Consider the following 23877-nt stretch of genomic DNA (forward strand, 5'->3'; position numbering starts at 1 on the left):
TTAGAACATCGCCTTTGAAGGAGTCGGTGTTTGTTGGTGGAGGGAAATAAGTATTGTTGTTGTTATTATTTCCAGGAATACATCCTGCAGAGAAATGTATCGGGGGACCGTTAGTGGTGTGCGCTGGAAATCAAGTGAGTTGTTTGTATAGCGAGATAACCATCCCAAAGAGGCTGAACAAATCACCCGGCACCGGCGAGACACGATTGAAAGAAAACCTCTTAGCGACAGTCACAATAACATATCCATTTATTGTGTGTCATGGAATCACCAAGCATGGTTTGATAAATGTTTATCACCCAGTTACGCAGAACAGCCTGGTGTGTTGTTGTTTTTTTAAAACCATGTAACGGTTTTCTCGTCTTGCGACAGCTGTTCTCCGGGTGGAGTATCCCTGCGCTCAGTGCGGAAGATAGTCCGATGAATGTGGATGTGCTGGGACACAAAGCAACAACGAGATGACCAGCTGTCCGGACCCGTGGTAAGATCAATGCCCAATACAGTATTGATCTTAATATTGATAGATCCCTCCTGGGACCCACCGCAGCTTCAGCTTGCTCATTGGCTGAGGAGCAAACACATCACAGGAATAACACCTGGCAGTGCGTGTGTTTCTCAATACTGTATTAACAATGTATTAACCAATCACCCTTTAGAATGGGCTGCAGGGCTTTTCCACGTTCCCCTCCTGGCCGCCACACCCACTGTAGCTCCAGCGAATCACAGAACTGATTCAAGCCTGAGCAGGGGCCCTGAGCAGAAATTGAATCGGGGGTGGGCAAAATGACAGGTATGATGCAAAACAAAGCATCTCTCTTCAGGATGATATCAATCAATCTTGCACACTGATCCCAAAATGTCGAACCTCAAACATGTCTAAATGACCCTAATGGACCAGAAGCAGATGGACCTGCTGAGGTGTCCATTCTCATGTTTCTTCCTTACCTAAACTGTGATCAATAATGGCTGTAAGCAAGACTGGATGGACGCCTTGTGATTCACTCTTATAATGATCTTTGCAAGGAGTCAGCAGACATTGTACTTCCAAATCAAAGCCTAAATGTTGTTTTACATGAAATCAAATCCATGTGCACGATCAATATCCCTGGATTCCAACCTTCACCCAGAGCTACACCAAAAGTGATGAAAAAACAATCTTATTTTGAGAACTGGGAAATCCAGACTTATAAGGAATTTTTCCATGATGACCGTTTTACAATAACCCTACTCCCGCACAGTTAAAGTGTTAACTTTAACCTCAAACTAAATTTGCACATGTAATTTTTAGGTTGCCATGGGTGACAGTTCGTCACGAGTACATTGGCTTAAGGTCGTATCAGATCTCTCACTTCATGACCGTCCAAGATGTCAAACAGCTGCTGTACGAGGAGACTAGCCTGCCTGTCAAAGAGCAACGACTGACCCACAATGGGAAAGAGGTATGTTTTCCAGTTTGCTGCAGAGCTGCAAAATACGCAATTTTATGTTTCCCCAGGTGTCAGGATGTCACATCTATATTGTTAAAACAAAGCACACAACCAGTCATAAGTTTTAGAACATCCCAATTTTTCCAGAATTTCATTGGAAATGATCCAGTTTAACGTCTCATTGTACTCTGAAATTAAAGCATCAAACAAACAATTTCACTTAAAAAAGAAACAATGGAATCAATTTTAAAATTTCAACTCATCAAATTTGCCACCTTTGGCAGAGATAACAAATGAACACACTTGTGAAATTCTTTGTACAATGTACATCAAATATTCTTCAGAACGTTCTTCCCAACTCTGTTTGCAGAAGTTCCCATAAATGTGTAGCACTTGTAGTGGAAGTTGTTTTGCTTTCCTTCTTCTGTCCAGTTCTTCTGTCCGCAAATCAGCTCGATGGGGTTTAAATCTGGAGACAGAGTTGGACACCCCATGTTCTCAAGAATACCCACTTGTTTTTTCTTAAGGTAGTTCTGGTATAGCTTGGACTAATGTTTTGGGTTATTATCTTGCTGTAGGATGAACCCCTGACCAACTAGGCACATCCAAGGATAAACTGAAGATGTAAAATTTAGATTCATCAGCCCATAAAAACTTTGTTCAGTTTTCAGCAGTCTACTAGCGGTGGTTCATGGCCCAGGCAAGCCTCTTTTTCTTTTTCTGTAGTCTCAGGAATGACCTTCTTCCTGCAACTCGACCCATCAAACCTGCAAGTCTTCTCTTCACAGTTGAAACTGAGACTTGCTCACCACGATCACTATTGAGCTGTGCTTGAAGCTGTTGTCCTGTGAGCAACCTGTCATGCAAGCTGTTGACTCTCAGAAACTTCTGATTTTGTTGTGGCTGTGGGTCTGCCAGACCTCTTCCTGTCAGCATTCACCCACTTTCTGAGTTCCTTTTGATGGTGAAGGACACTGTGCTTACTGACACCTTGACTTACTTGGCTATTTATCTTTAGGAAAGACCCTCATTATTAAGTGTTATGATAGTCTGTCTCTCTTCTATCATTAATTGCCATTTCTTTGCCATTTTTATGGTAACACACTACAGTATTTTCCACACTATGAGGCGCACATAGAAGCCTATAATTTTCTCATAAACACACAGTGCGCCTTATAATCCGGTGCACCTTAAATATTAAATAAATTCTAAAATACACAACTCATTAAAGGTGCGCCTTATAATCCAGTGCACCTTATAGTGCAGAAAATACTGTACTTTCTGCAGTACAATACTGTTTAAGTAATGCTCAAAAAGGTATGATACCAAAGTGTGTTGTACAATTTCAAGTTGTTCAATGGACTTGATCTTCAATACAAAACTGGAAATGTGGCTGTTCTTAAACTTTTGACCAGTAGTGTATATTAATTATCTGGCCAATAGCAGATGAAAGATCTTTATATATTCATTTATTGCCTGTGTGTGACACTCATTTTTAAGACTGATTTGTTCATTCATCCCTCTAACCTTTCAATGGTTCAGGTTTTAATGACAGTGACATTGGAGGAGCTATGCACTCTCATGAGTGCAGCCTAGTTTCATCATAAATAGACTTTCCGAAATTATTTTCAGTCACAAAAATGTTGCCGTGCACAACAGTGGAAGTAGTATCATTCCACTTCGATCTGTCTCTTTAACTGTCTATTTAAAACCCAGGTTTATCTATCAGTTTCTATGTGGTTATTGGTGATAGCTGTGTAGGTTTAAACATGACTGGAGTTTACCCCAGTCTCTTGCTCAGCTGATGGAAAGCACCAGGTGATGGTCAGCTCTTGGCAGTGCTTCATGAGCTCATACATAGAAATCAGCTGCAGCCAACACCCACAAACTGATAGCAGATGCATGCACAAGGTCAAGCCTACAATTCAGACAACAGATTTAAATAACAGGAGCAAAAATACCTGCTTGAATTGAACAATATTCCAGTAGTAAATCTACATTTCAGTCTGATGGAGGAGGCACCGTACTGAACCAAGAGTGTTTTTAGGCACTGTAGAAAAATGTGAAAGGCAGGTTTAACTTTTTGGATGCTAATTGAAAAGTTTTTTTGTAAATATCTGTTTATAGATGCTTTCAGTTCTGAAGCCAAATGGGGAAAACATTTAAGCTGAGGGTTTAGCTCAGTATGTGAGGCAACACAATGATATACAAAGACTGCTGAGTGCAGCCGACCCGCTGCAGTCACCTTGAAAAGCCTCGAACAGCAAGGCAGCAGAGTCAGAACTGGAATCAGCTCCTGTTCCCTGCTACATCAATTTTGAAAGGTGCCCTAGGAAAAGATGCCATAATAATGGGTGCAATAAAACATCCCAAAAGATTTAGCAGTTGCTGATGTGAGGGACTGACGATGCATTAATCTTGATGGGAGGAACTAGAAGTATGTTAATAGGTGTCATAAAATTTATAGTCGGTTGTACATGTATTAAATGCAGCATTATGGATGCACTGGGTAATAAAATCCAGTTTATGACAATGGTTTTTTATTATTCATAATCTTTCATAATAACATCTTCTGCCACACAGTTACAGTCCATCGTAAACGGCATCAATAACTGAAGAATTTTCTAACAAAATTTGTTTTTGTTGAGATATAATTTGTTGAAGATTTTTTTTTGCACATTTCTGCAAGACTATTTTCTCAATAAAACTGACTGATCCTTCAAATTAATGTCACCTCCTTATACAATTTGGTCGTATATCAAGTTATGCTTTGTCTGCACAATCAACCCCTCTTAGCTTGATGATGGCGAGCTGATGAGGACCTTGGTAGCCGATGGAAGCTCAGAGGTGTCCGTAACTCTGGAGGGCAGAGGCCTTAAAGGAGGAGGTAGGATTGAAACCACTGCATTGCTGGAAAATGACAGTTACAGTTCCTCCAGTTGTGCTCATTATTCAGCGTGGCTTTCACAGGGAGGTTTGGACAGACGACACCACCCCTCGTTGAATTTTTGAAAGACATTCTGAGAAGGTATCCTGAGGGTGGACAGATTCTGAAGGTAAAAGTGAACCCATATTGTCAGTTGACATTCATCGTTGATATTAAATGCATCTTGCATCACCACCTTGTGAATATTCGCTTGATATCTGTCCCTCAAAAAGGAAAGAGAATAGAAAAAAAAACCACAAATTGTTTTTTCCCCCCCGATAGCCAGGACATCCCTGTCCTTGGACACAGATTTCATGGTTTTTATTCTGAGTACAATTCCCCCTCTATCTGTTGCTGCATTAACAAGAAACTATTGTTGAGATGTCTCCCAGGCAAAGACTATAATCAGTAACACAGATGTCATGGGATCGGGGTTGAATATTTGTTAAACTTGCAAAAAAAAAGAAGCTTGGCCTTTTTTTTTGTCATTGTCGAAGTTATATTTCTCAAACCCAAGATAATCCACGTCCTTTTGTAAAAGAATGCATTTGTTATATTTTGAAGGAATTGATTCAAAATGCTGAGGATGCTGGAGCTTCGGAGGTCAAGTTCATGTACGATGAAACGGAGTATGGAGTGGAGTCGCTGTGGTCCCCTGACATGGCTCAGCATCAGGGTGAGCAGTTACAGAAATAAAAGTATCCCAGGATAGCTTAGCAAACAGATGCTACATTTCCATTGGAGGATAATAGTTCAGCTTCTCGTGTCTGTGAGGATCTATGTTTTTCAACTAGTTGGTGCTGCTGTTATTTTAACTCACCGTATTCCAGGTACGGCTCTCTATGTCTACAATGATGCTGTGTTCACTGTGGAGGACTGGAATGGAATTCAGGAAATTGCGAGAAGCAGGAAGAGAGAGGATCCTTTGAAAGTTGGACGATTTGGGATTGGCTTCAATTCTGTGTACCACGTTACAGGTGGGGGGGTGTCCTAAAATGCTGATGACTATATTGAATATTCATTTGCACTATGAAGAATTGCCACATGGAGAATCAGTCATTAGAAATCTTGGAATATTATTACTTCAACATTTGTTTGCTCTTAAAAAACACCCGTTCCAATTTTCAAAAAAGGAAAGTATGACATTTTAAAATGTATTGTTTAGTATAAAAGCAGTGAAAAACAGGAAGATATTTACTTCATACAGATATGAAACGCATAAAATGCAGGAAAATAGCACATTTAAAAAGAAGATAATGGGAAAGGTTGTGTATTTTGTATCACCAAATGACAACAGTCATAATTTTTGTATGCTTTCTCTTCTCAATGGTTAGATGTTCCCAGTATATTCAGTGGAGACCAGATTGCCATGCTGGACCCCCACCAGACCCTCTTTGGAGTACATGAGTCTGGACAATGTTGGAATTTGAAGACAGACATTAAGGAGATCACAGAAATGACCGACCAGTTTGCTCCCTACATTGGAATTTTTGGTAGCTCTGAAAAAACCATGAAGGACGGTAACTTTCCTGGAACGTTATTCCGTTTCCCATTGAGGCTGACACCCTCCCAGCTCAGTAGCAACATTTACAACAAAGAAAAGGTCCTGGAGCTCTTTGAATCTTTCAAGGCAGATGCAGATACGGTGCTTCTCTTCCTCAAGAGTGTCCAGAAGATCTCTTTGCATGTCCGTGAGTCTGATGGAACAGAACGTATGTTATTCCAGGTGACAGCAACAGAAAATGCTGATAAGTTGGAAAGACCGAATTCACTGAAGACACTGGGTCAAGCTATAGACAACTACAGTAATGGTGTACCCAGTTCCATTGTCACATGTGTCACCTACCAGGTCAACATAGAGACTCTGGATGAAACAGCTAAAGAGTCTCAGAGGATGACCTGGCTGATTTGTAATGGAGTAGGGGGGAGGGGAATGAGTGCTGAGTTGGACTCCCTTGCAGATGATTTGAAGTTCATGCCGATGATTGGCATTGCTTTGCCTCTCACTCTGACCAACACAGAAGATGATGGCGCCACATCTGGTTTCTCAGGACGAGCTTTCTGCTTCCTTCCCCTTCCTCCTGGGGAGGAAAGTGAGACAGGGCTTCCGGTTCATGTCAGCGGCTTCTTTGGACTCACTGACAATCGTCGGAGTATCAAATGGCGGGAAGTGGACCAGTGGCGGGATCCAGCTGCCTTGTGGAATGAGCTGCTTATAATCACTGTCATCCCGAGGGCTTACTTTACACTTATCTCTGATGCTATAAAAAGGGTACAGACAAAAAAGGACCAAGACTTTCCACTGTCCCCTACAGATACCTATCGGGCCTGGCCAGACCATAAGCAGGTCAAGTCCCACTGGAAACCCATTCTTCAGCCACTGTTTCATGGCTTGCTGCAGCAGCAAATAATCTATGCCCTCAGTGAGAGCTGGGTCCATGTGGACCAGGCTGTTTTCTCAGAGCTGGACATAGAAAAAGACACTGCAGAGACTGTGATCAACTACCTCCAAAGCTCAGAGATGCAGGTGGCAAAGGTACCTGTCGCCATTGACTTTGCGTTGACCACCTATGCAACAGAGGGCATGGAAATGAGGAAGGTTACTCCATCTTTGCTGCGGCAGGTGATCAGGAAGTACAAACACAAAGGTCCCTCACGAGAGAAACTGCTGCTGTTAGAGTTTGTGCTCAGTGACGCCAATTACAGCGACCTGATTGGACTAGAACTCCTGCCACTGCAAGATGAGACATTTGCTGCATTTTCATCCTCTGTCAATGAAAAAGACGCCATTTACATTGCATCTGATGAATACCCCAGGTACAGATGAATTGTAAAAGTGTATTTCCATCACACCAAGATGACACTTCTTCTATAATTACGTCTGCCTATGAATAATCACACCATAATTTCATGTAAATATAAAATGCTCATTGTGCAAAAGTTATTTTGCTAATTTGGCAGTATTTTCATGAACATAAATGTGGTCCTTAATGTATCTTGTTTTATGGAGTCAAATGTCGTGATCAATGTGTTTGTCAAGAATTACATATAGATATTATTCAGCATCAAAACACATGTGCATGTAGAATTGGATTTTTGTCAAACTCTTCAACATTTTTCATTTTGCTTTTTCCTAAGGTGTCTGTACCCGGGGCTTGAGGGTCGGTTCGTTCTGGAGAATATTAAACCTTCAGTAATGGATGGTCTGACAAAAGCAGCCAAAAGCAGAGGTAATGTAACACATAAATTATGCATGTAATCACTTTGACAAAAAATACATCTATTTTTAAATACTTTTCATCCTAAGCACAGACCAGAACATTTTTATTCTATAAAATATTTTGAACAAACTGTCCCTAAAAGTATTTGCTTAGATACACAGATTTTTGAGAACCATGCCCCATGAAAATAATGATTCCTAGACAAGTACAAAATGTCCATTTCTGAATTCTGTGGTTCAGCCATGTTGTTAATAATACTAGATCACCTTACTGTCTTGCAAATCCAACAGGTCATTAAATGTGGTGCTGCTTTTTGATACTTTCGAAGGGCGTAAAAGGAAAAAAGATTGATTTACAGAAGAGTAGTTTTGTGCTGCACGTTCCACGTGATCGTCAAGATCAGGCCCTGGGTGACGTCAATTTTGCAGAAGACATGCTGAGTAATAGACAAACCATTGATTCAGAGAATATTACATTTCTTAACACTTAACTCTGTTGTTCGTTCTGACCTCGGCCCCGTGGGTGATGTTAGCATATTACTGCGGTGTTATTCTAAACCAGTCTCCTCCTCTCAGTTCAGCTACTGCGGGTAAAATTTGATCCGTCAAATATTTAAAAATCTGATGTGCCTCTAGGTATTAGAACTCTAAAAATGTTTCACTTGAATTGCAGTGCAACAATTTCTGTGGGGATACTCTGGTAGGTATTTCAGTGTGTGTTACATATTGATTGCCTTTAATGTAAGTAAATGCATGACAGTAAGTAGGACTGTGGTAGCTGAAGACAGAAAACTGCAGGAGAAGCACCTCCCAGATTTAGTTTTAAGTGAAACAGATTCACTGATCAGCAGCTTATTTTGTCGAGATTTTCTCCAGAATTTCATGATGAACTTTATGACATGGAGTGTGAAGTTATTAATCTTTTTCAAAAATGGTTTTCCTAACTCAGTGTGTCAAGAATGTGTGTGTGTGTGTGTGTGTGTGTGTGTGTGTGTGTGTGTGTGTGTGTGTGTGTGTGTGTGTATGTGTCTGTGTACAGAATATGTTTTTTGCTAGTGTTTGTGCATGGTTTACCTTTGCAGTGCTTACTTGTGCTGATATATAGTTGCAAATCCTAAATGTTGATTGTCCATTTACTAATTATTTGTAAGTCATGTTTTTTCAGCATTAACATTCAAAGTACAGTTGTACCTTGAGGTTAGAGTCACTAGATATACGAGTTATTTGAGATACAACCCATCGCACTGTCCATGTTTTGTTCGACATACAAGCAAAATCTGAGAAATGAGCCCTGCTTCGGGACATCACCACTAGTTGGTGGATGGATACACCATCAGCTGAGAATTACTGAGTAAAGATGTAGAATTGTTTGGGAATCTAACATTGTTACGATTAGATTGCTAAAATAATACTGACAGTTTCTGCAATAGTAGCAATGTTTCATCAGATTTCCAAAAAAGGAGACATGTTAGTAGCGTGTTATACTTTCAACTTAGTGTTGCATCTCTTCTGAACAAGAATTTGTGTTTTGTCATATCTCAATAAGTAAAGAAAATTTGTTTACAGCAAAGTTTGATCATTAGCATGTTGCGAGCTCTATAAAAATAATGTAATCTCCCTTTCCTTTATTATGATATTTATTTCAACAGGAAGACCCTGTACTCAGCTCCAATTGCTGAACCCTGAGAGATCAGCTCGGCTCATCAAGGATATCTTAACAACAGCCTGGCCAGCTAGAGACTTCGTTGTTCAGTGGGAACCCGGAAATAGAGAGTTAAAGCATCCTACAGTTCCTTGGATGAAGATGATTTGGAAACATCTCTACATAAATTTTGCTGATGACCTAAATACATTTGAAGACATGCCTTTGATCCCTCTTGTACCACTTGCGGAAAACATGGAAATGGTCAACCTTCTGCGTCTCAAAACTCCATCCCCCATAGTACTTGTGGAAAAAGAAGAAGCACTGCTTTCTGAGAACCTTCTTGAAATAATTGAAAAAATCGGAGGCGTAGTAATGAAAAACATGGATTCATGTTTGCGGCACCCTCTGCTCAAGAATTACATCCACCCAATTTCTCCTGCGGTGCTTCTGCACATCATGGATAGACTGCCAACACAACGGCTGTCCAGCCTAGTCTCTTCTTTCTCGGTACAAGAGAAGATCACGCTCAGAAACTTTCTTGCTGGACTGTCTGATACTACAGAGAGAGAAAAGCATACCCTGCTAGAGCTTTCCATTTTTGAGAAAGTGGGGACCTGCTCTGATGGTGTTTCAGCATTCACATCACTAAGAGGCGCTAGAGCTTTGCATCATAGAGCCAAGTATCCACCAGATGTGAAATTATCTGTAAATCTTGTGGGCTGCTGTGATGAAGAATCAATCCGCCTCATCAAGATTCTAAAAGTACAGCAAGTGAAAACTACCGAATGTTTGAAGATCATTATTCAGGATATTGAGAGAGGGTTCTACACTACAGATGAGACAACCCAAATCATGTTTTGGGCACTTAAACATTTGGCATTTCTAAAAAATGAAAACTCATCTGTAATTGGGTGGCTTTCTGCTCTTAAATTTATTCAGCTGCCTTGCGGAAAGTCAGTGAAAGCCTCTGATCTTTTTGATCCTGAGCTTGAGATTTTACAGAATCTCTTCTACAAGGAAGAGAAAACCAAGTTTCCCACTAGTACTTTCACATCTTCCCCTGACATTCTTCATTCACTCAGACAGCTGGGACTAAGAAATGAAGTACAGCTCACTGAAAAGGATGCACTCAACGTGGCAAAGAAAATAGAGGAGTTGCAAAACAACAAGGACCCTGAGTGGGAGTTCATTATCAGAAAGGCGAAAACACTTCTGCAAATACTAAACAGACAAACCAAGCTGGTAAAATCAACTGATGCTCAAACATCATTGCTCAAAATCAAATGGGTGCCCGTCTGCAAAGAAAGACCTCCAACCTACCCCAAATCTCTTGCTTGGGTTGGGGATACTGTCAATATTAGCTCTTTTTCTGACATGTGTGATATATCCCATGCAGTGCTTGTAGGATCTGCAGTAGCATTGGTTGAACACACATCAGCAGGAATGAAGAAAGCACTGAAACTAGCTGTTGCACCACAGGTGGATCAAGTATTACAACACCTGAAAGCGGTAAACGACTGGCATAAATCTCAGGCATTCACCACGGAGGATTGGTATCAATTCCAGCAGATCTTATTTGAGATTTATGGTTTCATGCAGGTTCATCTTGAGGATGCTAGAGAAGCAATGAAATCACTGCCTTTTGATTGGGTGTGGACAGGCAAGACATTCTCATCACCTGGCCAGACTGTCCTAAAGCCCCTGCCTGATCTTGACCTGCAGCCTTACCTGTACTCTCTACCAAAAACAATTAGGAAATTTCACAAGCTTTTCAAGTTTTGTGGTGCAGTAGAAGAGGTTGTCCCAAGCCACGTGTTTGAAGTCATCAACACCATCCGACAACGATGTGAAGAAGAGATTACTAAAGAGGATGCTAAACACGATATCCTACTTTTGATTAACATACTGAGATGGCTGTACAACAGTCAGATACCTGTTGATACCAAGATTTATGTGCCTATTCTTTGCTACAAGGACCCCACCAAATTAGCAATGAAGCCCATTCATGAATGCACCTACTGTGACATCAAGGTTGATGATTTGAATGACTTACTTGAGGATGCATCAGAGCCCATTATACTAATACATGATGACATACCCATGAAAACCGCGGAGTGGCTGAAGGTGCCATGTTTGAGTACAAGGTTGATAAACCCAGAGAATCTTGGTTTTGAACAATCAGGCCAGCGAGAACCTCTAACAGTGCGAATAAAGAACATCTTGGAGGAATATCCATCTGTTGCAGACATTTTTAAAGAGCTCCTGCAGAATGCTGATGATGCAAGTGCTATAGAGTGCAGTTTCCTCATTGACATGAGAAAAAACACTGATATTCGAGAGAATCTCCTTGACCCTGGAATGATCGCTTGTCATGGTCCCTCCTTGTGGTCGTACAACAACTCTGTATTCTCAGACACAGACTTTCTGAACATAACAAGATTAGGTGGCTCAATGAAAAGATGTGAAGCAGACAAAGTTGGAAAGTTTGGCTTGGGCTTCAACTCAGTTTATCACATCACTGACATTCCCATCATAATGAGCAGAGAGTTCATGATCATGTTTGATCCAAACATCAATCACATCAGCAAGCACATCAGAGACAGATCTAATCCAGGGATCAAAATCAATTGGAGCAAACAACAAAAAAGACTGAGAAAGTTTCCCAACCAGTTCAAACCTTTCATTAATGTGTTTAATTGTCAGCTTCCTCTAGCTCAGGACTCCCCGTATAAATACAACGGTACACTGTTCAGACTTCCATTCAGAACTGAGCAAGAAGCGTCACAAAGTGAAATCAGTAGTCTTTACTACAACACCACAGACATCTATTCACTCGTTGATGAATTCAGCATATGTGGCCATCGATTCATTCTGTTTACTCAGCATGTTGGAAGTATGGTCTTAAAATATTTGAAATATGAGGAGCCAAATCCAGCTGGAGCGCAAGATGTCGTCACCATCAACAAAAGTGTGTGGTCATCCAAAGCCTCATATGGACCACTGAGTATCTTGAAATCCGCTGCAAAGCAAATGAAGAAAGTGGCAAGTAGTAACAAAGTACCTGCTGATGTTCCAAAGTCTGGGTGCATCATACGAATTATGGTGGAGGAATTTCACAATGTGTTCAAACGGATTGTCGATCTCCACTCACCACTGTTCAGAGGTTCAGAGGAAGATCCTAACCAGTACTTTGAGATGGCTGCTAAAGGTGTTCAGACAAGAAGACTCACAGATGAGATTCCCCAAAAGGCAGTTGAGGTCACAAATTGGCTTATTTGCTCATGTATGGATGTAAGTGAAGCACTTAAGTTTTCCCTGAGTGACAGCGGAAAAAGACTTGGATTAGTGCCTTGCGGAGGAGTGGCTGTTCTGCTCTCAGAGGAAGAGAATCACAAATGGACAGTGAAGATGAATGCCACACCAATCGGAGAGGTTTTCTGTTACTTACCTCTCAGGATCAAAACAGGCCTACCAGTCCATATTAATGGTTGCTTTGCTGTGACATCCAACCGGAAGGAGATCTGGAAGACTGACACCAAAGGACAGTGGAATTCTGTTTTCATGAGACATGTCATCGTTCAGGGCTATTTAGCAGCACTCACAATGCTGCGTTCAATGGCTGAAAGTGGAGAACTGCTTGACTACAACTATTACGCGGCATGGCCCGATCCAAGTCAGGTGCATGATGACTTTGCGCTCATCAGTCAGGGTGTCTACCAAGAAATAGCCAAAGGAGGTGACAGTGACCACTCAAAGGTTTTCTCAGATGGCAAAACATGGGTGTCAATCAATCGTGTCAGATTCCTTGATGATGCCTTGCTTTGTAGGCCTGACATTGGTCCTGCTGCCTTCAAGATATTTTTGAAATACCTCAGAAAGAGTGGGTCAGAAGATCTTTGTGCCGTTGAACTACCTGACTGGGTGAAGGAGGGATTTGATGACGCTGGGTGTAAAGGGAATTTGATGGAGAACACTCTTACAGAAAAGCAATTCTTTTCAGACGTCTTTTTCCCTCACATCCAGGAAATTGACAAAGAGCTTCGAGATCCTCTAATACATTATGTCTTGAATGAGAGACTTGAAGATTTTGCTGCAATCCTGAGGGTTACCCCTTGTATTCCATGCTCTGGTCCACATAAGGAACTGGTTTTACCTTCCAGACTCATTCACCCGGAAGGAAGGGTTGCTAAACTCTACAACACTGTTGATGGGAGATTTCCCGAAGGGACTTCTAAGGACTACCTAAACCCTGTGTGCTTAGTTAAGCTTGTGCAACTAGGCATGGTTAAAGATGATCTGTCATGGGAAGATCTGATTGAACGTGTTCAATCAGTTATTCATCTAAATGTAAATGATCACACTGCTGCATGTTTTCGTAGCAGCATACTACTCAATCTTATCGATGAAAAACTGAAGATGACAGATCCAGGACCAGCCGAGCTATTACAAAAGCTGCAGGATATTAAATTCCTTCCATTCCTGACAAGACCTGCTGGTTTCTCATTACCATGGCATGGGAACAACTTTTCCCCGACAACAATGTTCTCAGCAAGAGAACTCTTCACAACTGAATATCAGGACACAGTGTGTCTTATGAAACCAATTCTGAATGAGAACTCTCCATCTTTTAAAGGCTGTGGTTCAATGTCACTGGCGGTGAAAGACTGCCTTGGTCTTATAAGAAAGCCCTCATTTGAACTGGTCATCAGTCAACTCAAAAAACTGTCTCAATCATTTGATGGAGTCACACTGTACCAAGAAAACATAACAAATGCTTGTTACAAATTCCTTCACGAGGAAATGCTGCAGGATGAAAATGCGAAAAGACAAATAACTGAGGAATTGAAAGCTTTCAATTCCATTCTGGTGGAGAACACCTATGTCAATCCCGCAAAAATTGCTTTCCATCTGAATTTTGATGCTACTCCACATCTCTATCAGCTGCCTAACAAATACAGAAACAGCTGTCGTGAGCTGTTTGAAAATGTTGGAGTAGAACACAGCTTCTCTGTAGAAGATTTTTCAGCAATTCTTGAAACAGTGAAGCAAGACTGTGGGCGAAGGGCACTCACCGAGGAAAACTTTCAGTTGTGTCGCAGAGTTATTAGTGAAGGAATATGGGGTTTAATACGAGACAAGAATCAAGAATCCTGCCAAGTGAGTTACAGTGGGATTCTGTTACCTGACTCCAATCTAACATTGCAGCCATCAAAATCATTGTGCTACAACGACTGTCCTTGGATCAAAGTCAGAGACTCTTCTGTTAAATACTGTCATGGGGATATTCCAAGAGAAGTTGCTGTGAAATTAGGAGCAGTCCCAAAACGTCACAAAGCTTTGGAAAGGTACGCCTCTAATGTTTGCTTCACACCACTTGGGAGTGAGTTTGGACAGAAAGAAAAACTCACAAGTAGGATAAAAAGTATTCTCAATGCTTATCCATCAGAAAAAGAAATGCTCAAAGAGTTGCTTCAAAATGCGGATGATGCCAAGGCCACTGAAATTTCCTTTGTGTATGACTCAAGGATACACCCCACAGATAGAATATTTGATGATAAATGGATACCAATTCAAGGCCCTGCCCTCTGTGTATACAACAACCAGCCTTTTACAGAGGATGATGTCAGAGGCATACAGAATCTTGGAAGAGGAACAAAAGAGGCCAATCCAGGCAAAACTGGGCAGTATGGCATCGGATTTAACTCCGTCTATCACATCACTGACTGTCCATCGTTCATCTCAAACAATGATATTCTGTGCATCTTTGATCCACATGCACAGTATGCACCAGGGGCTACATCTATGAGCCCTGGGAGAATGTTTAGAGACTTAGATTCTGATTTCAGATCTCAGTTTTCAGATGTTCTAAACCTTTACTTAGGAGTTCATTTTAAATTAGAACGCAGCACTATGTTCAGATTTCCCATTCGCTCTAAGGAGATGGCAAAGACATCAGAGATCAGTTCAGTCCCTGCATCGAATAGAATGGTGCACAACCTGCTGGAGAAACTCAAAACTGACGGAGCAGAACTTCTAATGTTCCTTAACCACATGGAGAAAATTTCAATCTGTGAAATCGATCATGCATCTGGAGAACTTAAAGTGCTTTATTCTGTGACAGCCAAATTGACAGATGGTGATCGGCTAAAACGCAAGCAGTTTCATGCCTCGGTCATTGATAGTGTGATCAAAAAAAAGCAGCTCACTGCTATCCCAGTCCAACAGATAACATACTCAATGGACATAGAAGACACTGAAGGAAATTTAACCACATGGATGATTTGCAACCGATCAGGCTTCCCCAACATTGAAAATGTCTCAAAAAGTGTAGTGTCAGCTCACAAAAATGAAGACATAACTCTCTTTCCACGTGGAGGGGTAGCTGCATGTGTAAGCCACAACTATAAAAAGCCCCACAGAGCCTTCTGCTTTTTACCCCTTTCACTTGAGACAGGCTTGCCGTTTCATGTTAATGGACATTTTGCCCTAGACTCTGCTCGAAGAAATTTATGGAGAGATGACAATGGGGTTGGGGTGAGGAGTGACTGGAATTACAATTTGATGACATCGCTGATAGCTCCTGCTTGTGTAGAGCTGCTGATTCAACTGAAGCGTAGATATTTCCCAGGTCCTGACCCCACCTTGACTGTTTTACAAGGACCACCACTTCATGCTGTTAAAGATACACTGCGTAAATATTTGTTCTTCTTCCCAGTCAACAGAATTGACATACAACCAGATTGGTACTGCCTGGTTAAAGCAGTGTACAGTTGTATCCATGCTGACCTGAAACGCCTGCTTCCTGTAGTCAGAGCAGTGCACAATGAAAACTCTGAAATCCACTCTGTCATTTACATTTTATGGGTGAATACATCTACAGCAAACAAAGGCAGAGCCTTTTTTGATAATCTGCTACAAGATGAGCTTCAGCACTTGAAAAACACAGAGTACAACATCACCTCAAGGAAATCTGTGGCTGAAAATATCTACAGGTTGAAAACTTTGCTTCTGGATATTGGGTTCAACCTGATTCACAGCTGTGATGAGACAGCAAATCTCTACTTATGCTTGGAAAATGCAGGAATACCAGTCAGTTATGTCACACCAAAGGATGTCCGCAACTTTCTTCACACTTTCTCATCACCGGACACGTCTTGCCATGTTGGGAAACTCCCCTGCCGTGTCCAACAGTCAAACTACAAGCTACTTCACAATGTGAAGCTTTTAGTTGACTACTGTTTCAAAGATATAGAAGTGGATGAAATTAGAATTGAGGGCTTGCCTTTATTGATAACAATGGACAATATGCTGCAAGTGTTTGATTCCAAAAGACAAAAGTTCCTTACATCGCACCATGAGCTAATCTCATCAAGGAAGGAAATGTTCATGAATACAATGTACATGAGGTACAGCAGTATCCTTTTCAAGGAAGGAATTGCAAAGAACTTTGACATAAGCTGCTTTGGTGACCTTCTGGGATCCGTTCTCCCCAAAGAGTGTCGAACAAGGATACCTGTAAAGTGGAGAGACACCTTTGCAAGTGAATCTTGGCTGAAGAATGTATGGAGCTTCATCAGTGAGAATATTGCTGTTAAGGAGGATCAAGTTCACATGAAACCTAGTTTTGACACAGTGCTGGACATCTTGAAAGATTGGGCGTTGCTACCAGGAGTCAAATTCATGGCCAGAGAAAAGATGGTTCTTCCTGATCATGATTTGCTCGTACCTCTGAGTTTGATGAGCATAATTATATTTCCACATGGCCAAAATGACAAAGTGTTTCCCATCCTGATGAAAGCAGGATGCATTCAGCTTGCCGTGAACAAAATCTGTCTCAAAGAGAATCCCATCGTGCCTTTTCTGGCACAACACACAGCAAACATTGAAAGTCCATCAAGTGTTCTGAAAGCTATACAATACATGATACAGACATCTGCATTTAAAGTAGCAAACCTGACTGACAAAGACTGTGAGGCTCTTTTGCTGTATTTCAACTGCAACCTTGTTAACCTCTCTCAGCAGGATACACAGAGCTTAAAAGTTCTTCCATGCTTTAAGTCGGTTAGTGGGAGATACATAAGCATTGCAAACAGTGGGGAGAACTATGTCCTTGCAAAAAGTATTCCTACTGCTGACATTGACAGATGGGCTCACACAACCTCCTTTGCCTATCTTGTTGACAATCCACAGCTGAAAGAGCTGTACACAGTCCTTGGCTGCATGCCTATTGATGATGTAGAAATCTACCTTCATCATATTCTGCCGAAGTTTGAAAGTCTTTCCTATACTGCCAAAATTGAACATATTGTTTACTTGAAGGAGAGGCTTTTGTCAATAGAAGACTCATGCCAGATGAAGGATCAGCTCTATGAGAAATTGGAAGATCTCTTGTTCATCTTTGACTACTCAAACAGGCTCAGGCCAACCAAGTTTTTCTATGATGAGACAGAGAAAGTGTTTGAAGTTATGCTAAATGCAAAGTCATTTATACCAAGGGACTTTTTCAGGAAAGTTGAGCAAGTGTCAAAGCCTAAGAATGGAACATTGTCACACACCTCTTGGATAGCCTTTCTGAGAAATATTGGTCTCAGGCATGAAGTGTCACAGCAGCAAGTTCTACAGTTTGCAAAAGAGGTCAGTATCAAATCCCAAACAGAAAGCTGGACCAAAGAAAAAGTACAAATCATTGTCGATGTTCTCTTGAATCACGTCTTCAAAGAGCGAGTGGACTTGTTCCAGGGTACCTTTCTCAAGGAGCTCTCAATGATAACATTCCTGTGTCCTGAGAGAGCGCCCAAAGAACTCATCAAGCTTCATTCACAGTATCAAGAGATGAGTGGAACACTACCTCTGATTCGATTCAGTGGTTCTCAAGTGAATCCAAAATTTAAGCAAACAGATATCATTCACTTGCTTTGGACATCTTGTCCAATTCTGCCTGAGAAAGCTACACCGTCAAGCATAACAGACCAGGAGGGTAGCACATTGTCTGGACAGGAACAACTTGACCATGTGCTGAGCATGTTAGGTGTCAACTTAGACCCACCACTGGAGAAAGTCATAAGCAACTGCAAGAACATCTGCAACATATCTGCTCCTGATGATGACATGGTAAAGACCAGGAACAAGGTTTTAAGGTCAACATATGAGTTCCTCAATGCAGATAAAAGAGATTTCCGTTTCCAACTGCGTGGAGTGGCATTTGTCATGGTTGATGATGGCTGGAAATTGCTGAAACCAGAAGAGGTTGTCATCAATCTGGACAATGAATCTGACTTTAAACCCTACTTGTACAAATTACCTTTAGAACTTGGTACTTTCCATCAATTGTTCAAACTTCTTGGTACAGAAGACGTTGTGTCAACCAAACAGTATATTGAAGTACTTTGGCGAATTTATAGAATTTCAGAAGGCAAGCAGCTTGACCCAAATGAAATGAGAACTGTGAAAAGGGTTGTTTCAGGACTGTTCAAGGCTCTCCATAACGACCCGGTGGAGATTCGCAAAGATCTCGAGAGCCTCAGAGATTTAATATTTTATCTGCCAAGTCATGATGGCAGGTTAGCAAAATCTAGTGGCTTGGTGTTTGATGATGCTCCACATTACAAGAGCAGAATTCAAGGTAACGTTGGAGTTCAGATGCTTGTTGAGCTGAGTCAGTGTTATCTGGGCAAAGATTACACATTCCACACAAAACTGATCATGTTACTTCCACAGAAACTAAGGCCAAGACTATTGAGTAGTATTCTTGAAGAGCAACTTGATGAGGATTCACCAAAAATGTGCCAGTTTGGCGCTCTTTGTTCTCTCCAAGGTCGCCTTCAGCTGTTGCTATCATCAGAGCAGTTTATCACTGGACTGATCAGGATAATGAAGCATGAGAATGACAACGCTTACCTTGTGAATGAGGAAAAAGCAATACGTCTTTGCAAAGCACTTTGTGAAGGACTGAAAGTGTCATGTTTTGAGAAACTCCAGACTACATTAAGAGTTAAAGGATGTAGTCCAATCCCAAACAGCCGCAGTGAAACGCTTGCCTTCCTCAAGAGGTATGGGACAGCTGTGATTCACCTCTACATCCAGCATTCAGATAGCAAAGACATTAATTTTCTCTTAGCACTGGCAATGACATTAAAGTCTGCAACAGACAATTTGATTTCTGACACATCTTATCTAATTGCAATGTTGGGCTGTAATGACATCTACAGAATCACAGAGAAACTTGACAACCTTGGGGTCAAGTATGACTCTACTGAGCCTTCAAAACTTGAACTACCCCTTCCTGGAACCCCCATTCCAGCTGAGATACACCACACACTCCTGATGGATCCAATGAATGTATTTTATCCAGGGGAGTATGTGGGTTACCTTGTAGACTCGGAGGGTGGAGATATGTATGGGTCCTATCAACCTACCTATACATATGCTATCATTGTTCAGGAAGTAGGAAGAGAAGAAGAGGAAAACACAAATTTCCTTGGAAAATGTTTCCAGATTGATATTGGTTACAGTGAATACAAAATAGTCAGTTCCCTTGACTTGTACAAATTCTCAAGACAAGATGAAAGTTCTCATGTTCGAGACACCAATGCTCCGTCAACGCCCACGAGTCCAAACACTCATTCCTCTGGTCTACAAATGATCCCTCCTCTGTTTGCCAGGAAAGAAAACCTCAGACCCCCCACTCAGAAACATTCTCCTAAAAAGATCAAGCTTAATGCATTGCCTGAAATTCTAAAAGAAGTGACCTTAGTCATCGAACAAGCGTGGAAGCTTTCGGAGGTAGAGAGAAAGAAGATAATTCGCAGATTGTATCTCAAATGGCATCCAGACAAAAATGCAGAGAATCTAGACATTGCCACAGAAGTCTTCAAGCACTTACAGAAAGAAATCAGCAGGATGGAGAAACAATCTATTGCTGACCAGCAAAATACAGATAGAGCTTCAAGGAGATCTTACTCCACATCATCGTCCCGATTCCAGTCTGAGAAGTTCTCATATCAACGGTTTTATTCTTCATGGAACCAAGAAGCAACCAATCACAAGTCAGAGAGGCAACATTTCAGGGAACATAACACAAGTTACGGTGGTTCATCACACTCTCACCGATTCTTTGTACCTCCAACTTTCAAGACGGTTGGAAATCCCGTAGAAGCCCGTAGATGGCTGAGACAAGCAAGAGCAAACTATTCTGCTGCTCGGAATGATCTTCATAAAAATGCAAATGAATGGGTTTGTTTCAAATGCTACCTGGCCACCAAGCTGGCACTAATAGCTGCCGACTACTCAGTTAGAGGAAAGTCAGACAAAGATGTGAAACCTACTGCTCTTGCACAAAAAGTTGAGGAGTACCACTCCCAATTAGCAGGCCTCGCCAGCGATGTTCAGATCTTGGAAGGATATGGCGTAGATAGCCTGAGAACTCGCTATCCTGATCTTCTTCCTTTCCCACAGATTCCCAATGACAGATATACATCTGAGGTGGCAATGAGAGTTATGGAATGTACCGCACGGATTATCATAAAGCTTGAAACCTTTGTGCAGCAAAAAATTTAATACTGTTGCTGACAGATGACAGTAAAACTACAGTATGCATTATACTCAGCGGAACAGAGGACACTCGTGGTTGCGTGCAATACAGATCATGTATGTCACTTTGAATTGGAATTGAAGAATAGAAGTGTCCAGCTGGCAGCTTTTGTTACATATGCAGTTTCTACATGTGATGAAGGTGCTGTAGGCCCTGCATAATAAATAAATGTATGGCTCCCATAAGGTATTGAGTTGTGTCAATATAATTTTGCTGTAATAAGTGTAAAGAAATTTGAATATGCTGTACATACAAATGCCTGAGCAATACGTTGTTTACCAAAGTCCCCATATTGAGAACAATTTGCTCTGACTGTAAAAATAAGCAACTTTTTAAAAAAAACATCTTTAGAAAAAGAAGATGTATACATAAACTTGCAAGAAATAAGTTGAATGTACTGAAGGGATATGTGTGGGATGGAGAATTTGATGGTCTCTGTATCTAAAATATTGCTATTCATGTAATGCAAGGTGTTCCAATTTCCAAGTCAAAGGAATTAGAAATTATTGTTTTTAAAAGCTGTTGGTTTTTTGTATGTTTTTGGTTGATGTCATATCATTTCCATAAAAGGTATCTCTCATGTGGCCTGTCATTTGTTCTTGGGTAAAGCACTTTTCTGAAAGTAATATACCGTATTCTCCGGACTATAAGTTGCTACTTTTTTAACACAAATGCGAGACACATAAGGAAGAGATAATGATACCTTAGTTTGATTGTGTTTTGAACAGATATTTTGTGCCTCACACACGCTCCTTATGATGGAAGACATCCAATGGAAGCCATATGATGCACCTTTTAAGGGCAATTGATCTGGCTGTCCAGTGGCAAGACAGCTGCATGCATCAATGAATTGATATTGAGACATTGGACATGGTAGCAATGTTTTACTGCAGTGTTACATGCTTTGTTAGGAAAAAAAGCCTTAATTAACATGTTTAAAAGTCTGTCTGTGTCGATATCGCATGTTACAACACCTTGACACCTGTGGCTTATAGACAGGTGCACTCAATAGTCCGGAAATTACAGTACATGCATTTGCACTTGTGGTGTTTTGTCACCCTAGAATGTGGGGAGAATCCAACTGTGAATGGAAAACCCTTTATTTTACTTTAGAAAAATGGGTTAATGTCTCTTTTGAATGTCTGTGCTCCGTACTGTAACAGCTGGTGAATGGTTTGCTTCCTTACCTGAATAATCATGTGTCCTCTCAGCTGTCAAGATGTGTGTTATGACTGTAGCTCAGCTTTCCTTAACAAGTCATTCAAAAGTCATTTGTTTTGCCATGATGGCCTGTTGGGAAATTCTCTAAAGCACAGAATGATACAGTAGTGAGCCATATACTGTATAGTTGCTATAATTTGGGCACAATCTTTAACATGTTACTTTTGCCATCAAACCTTTTTGACTACTTTATCTCTTCTGGTTTACATAACATAGACCAGCAGTGAACTTGTGTTTTTATTATTTTAATTTACTATTGATGTAAAGGACTACACACATACTGACCATATTCTGCAAATGCCATTTTTAAACATCACGTCCAATGTGCTTCTTGATACCTGCTGTCTGATTAAACTTTAAGCTTGAGGTGACTCAACCAAGGGTGGGAATAGACCATGGAGAATACATGTCGATGTGCACCGTGCCATAAGGAAGGCCCAATAAATTCCCCTTAAATAAACTGTGTCTGCTGTTGTTTTTAAGTAATGGAGACAAATTTCAAAAATGTGGTCTGTCCAACTTTTAACCTACAGTATTTTGACAATTTTGAGTTACCAATTTTTTTTTACATGAGTTTTAATGCTTGATTTAATGTTGTGGAAAATGCAGAACAGCCTACTTATTTTTTTAATGTGGAGACACATTAGCGCAGTTATGTATTGCTTGTGGCATTGAAATTGAGTTTTCAAGCCAGCCGAAGTGGCACTTTATTTTATTTCAGCAATAAAGGTTAAATGTGGATTTATGGTTTTAGATCCAAGGCTCTGTCTACACACTTATCCCATTAACTGATAGACATTTTTTTTATTGAGACTTTTTTTTATTATTAATAGCTTAATCCTGATAAAAACAAACATTCCATTCCAGATACAGCTAATGATATTTTGACTTTGGTCAAATGTATGGGTCAAACAGCTTAGGAGCCAAATATCTTGTGTTATTATCTTGTGCTTTGAACCAGAATTTTTTACCAATCGGTTCATTCCGAACAGAAACAGTATTATAGTGTTTCCAGTTTCACTTTCCACCCATGAATTGACGTTCCTGAACCGGTTAGAACAAAAAAATATAGTTCCTGAATCGGTTAATAGCGCTCCTTGTAAATTATGATTGACAGAAATTCTGAACAGCCTTTACTTGCAGCTACCAGGCCAGGGGAAATTATCTAACCTGAGACGAAAACCGCTGTGACGTCAGTGTGTGTGACCCATCTTTACATGTACACACAGAATGGACGGAGTTTGACGGCTATTTTCTGACATATAACAGCTCCATCTCGAAGACGCATTGATAAACATGCTTGACAGTTGGCTATTTGTTCGTATGTTTCTTTCTTCATCAGTCAAGTTTTAGGGCTGTCAGTTTAACGCGTTAATTAGATTAATTAGGTTGCAAATTAACGCGCTATAAAAATCAATGCAATTAATCGTTAGTGGCAAGTCAATACGCAAGAAGTTTAAATTTGGCCCATTGAGGGACCCGTAGGCTGCAGTGACGTCACTTCGTACCTGCGCCACTAGTCAAAAGCAGGGTGACTGACAGCAGAGATGGATGCGACTAGAGCTTTGAACCGGAATTTTTTGCCGATCGGTTCGTTCCAAACAGAAACAGAATTATAACGTTTCTGGTTTTCCGTTCCACCCATAAACTGACGTTCCTGAGCCGGTTAAAACAAAAAAATAAAGTTCCTGAACCGGTTAATAACGTTCCTTTTAATATGAATATGTAGGTGCCGTATTTTGCGCACAATAAGACGCGATTAAAAGCCTTAAAATTTCTCAAAAATCAACACCGCGCCTTTTAACATTAAGCGTCTTATGTGTACACTGAGTTCCAAAATCTGTAAAA

At 40.8% G+C, this 23877-nt stretch overlaps 1 protein-coding gene across 1 annotated transcript; it reads left to right on the forward strand.

Moving 5' to 3' along the window:
* Positions 1–428: 428 nt before the first annotated feature.
* sacs (sacsin molecular chaperone) lies at positions 429–22472 on the forward strand. The gene is made up of 10 exons (XM_068318324.1): positions 429–481; positions 1289–1439; positions 4224–4314; positions 4398–4483; positions 4918–5029; positions 5184–5330; positions 5688–7170; positions 7492–7583; positions 8247–8273; positions 9223–22472. The coding sequence occupies exons 1-10, from the start codon at positions 459–461 to the stop codon at positions 20772–20774; spliced, it is 13764 nt and encodes a 4587-aa protein (XP_068174425.1). The 5' UTR covers positions 429–458; the 3' UTR covers positions 20775–22472.
* The last annotated feature ends 1405 nt before the right edge of the window (positions 22473–23877 follow it).

This window comes from Antennarius striatus, chromosome 6, assembly GCF_040054535.1.
Source record: "Antennarius striatus isolate MH-2024 chromosome 6, ASM4005453v1, whole genome shotgun sequence".
Classification (NCBI taxonomy): Eukaryota; Metazoa; Chordata; class Actinopteri; order Lophiiformes; family Antennariidae; genus Antennarius; species Antennarius striatus.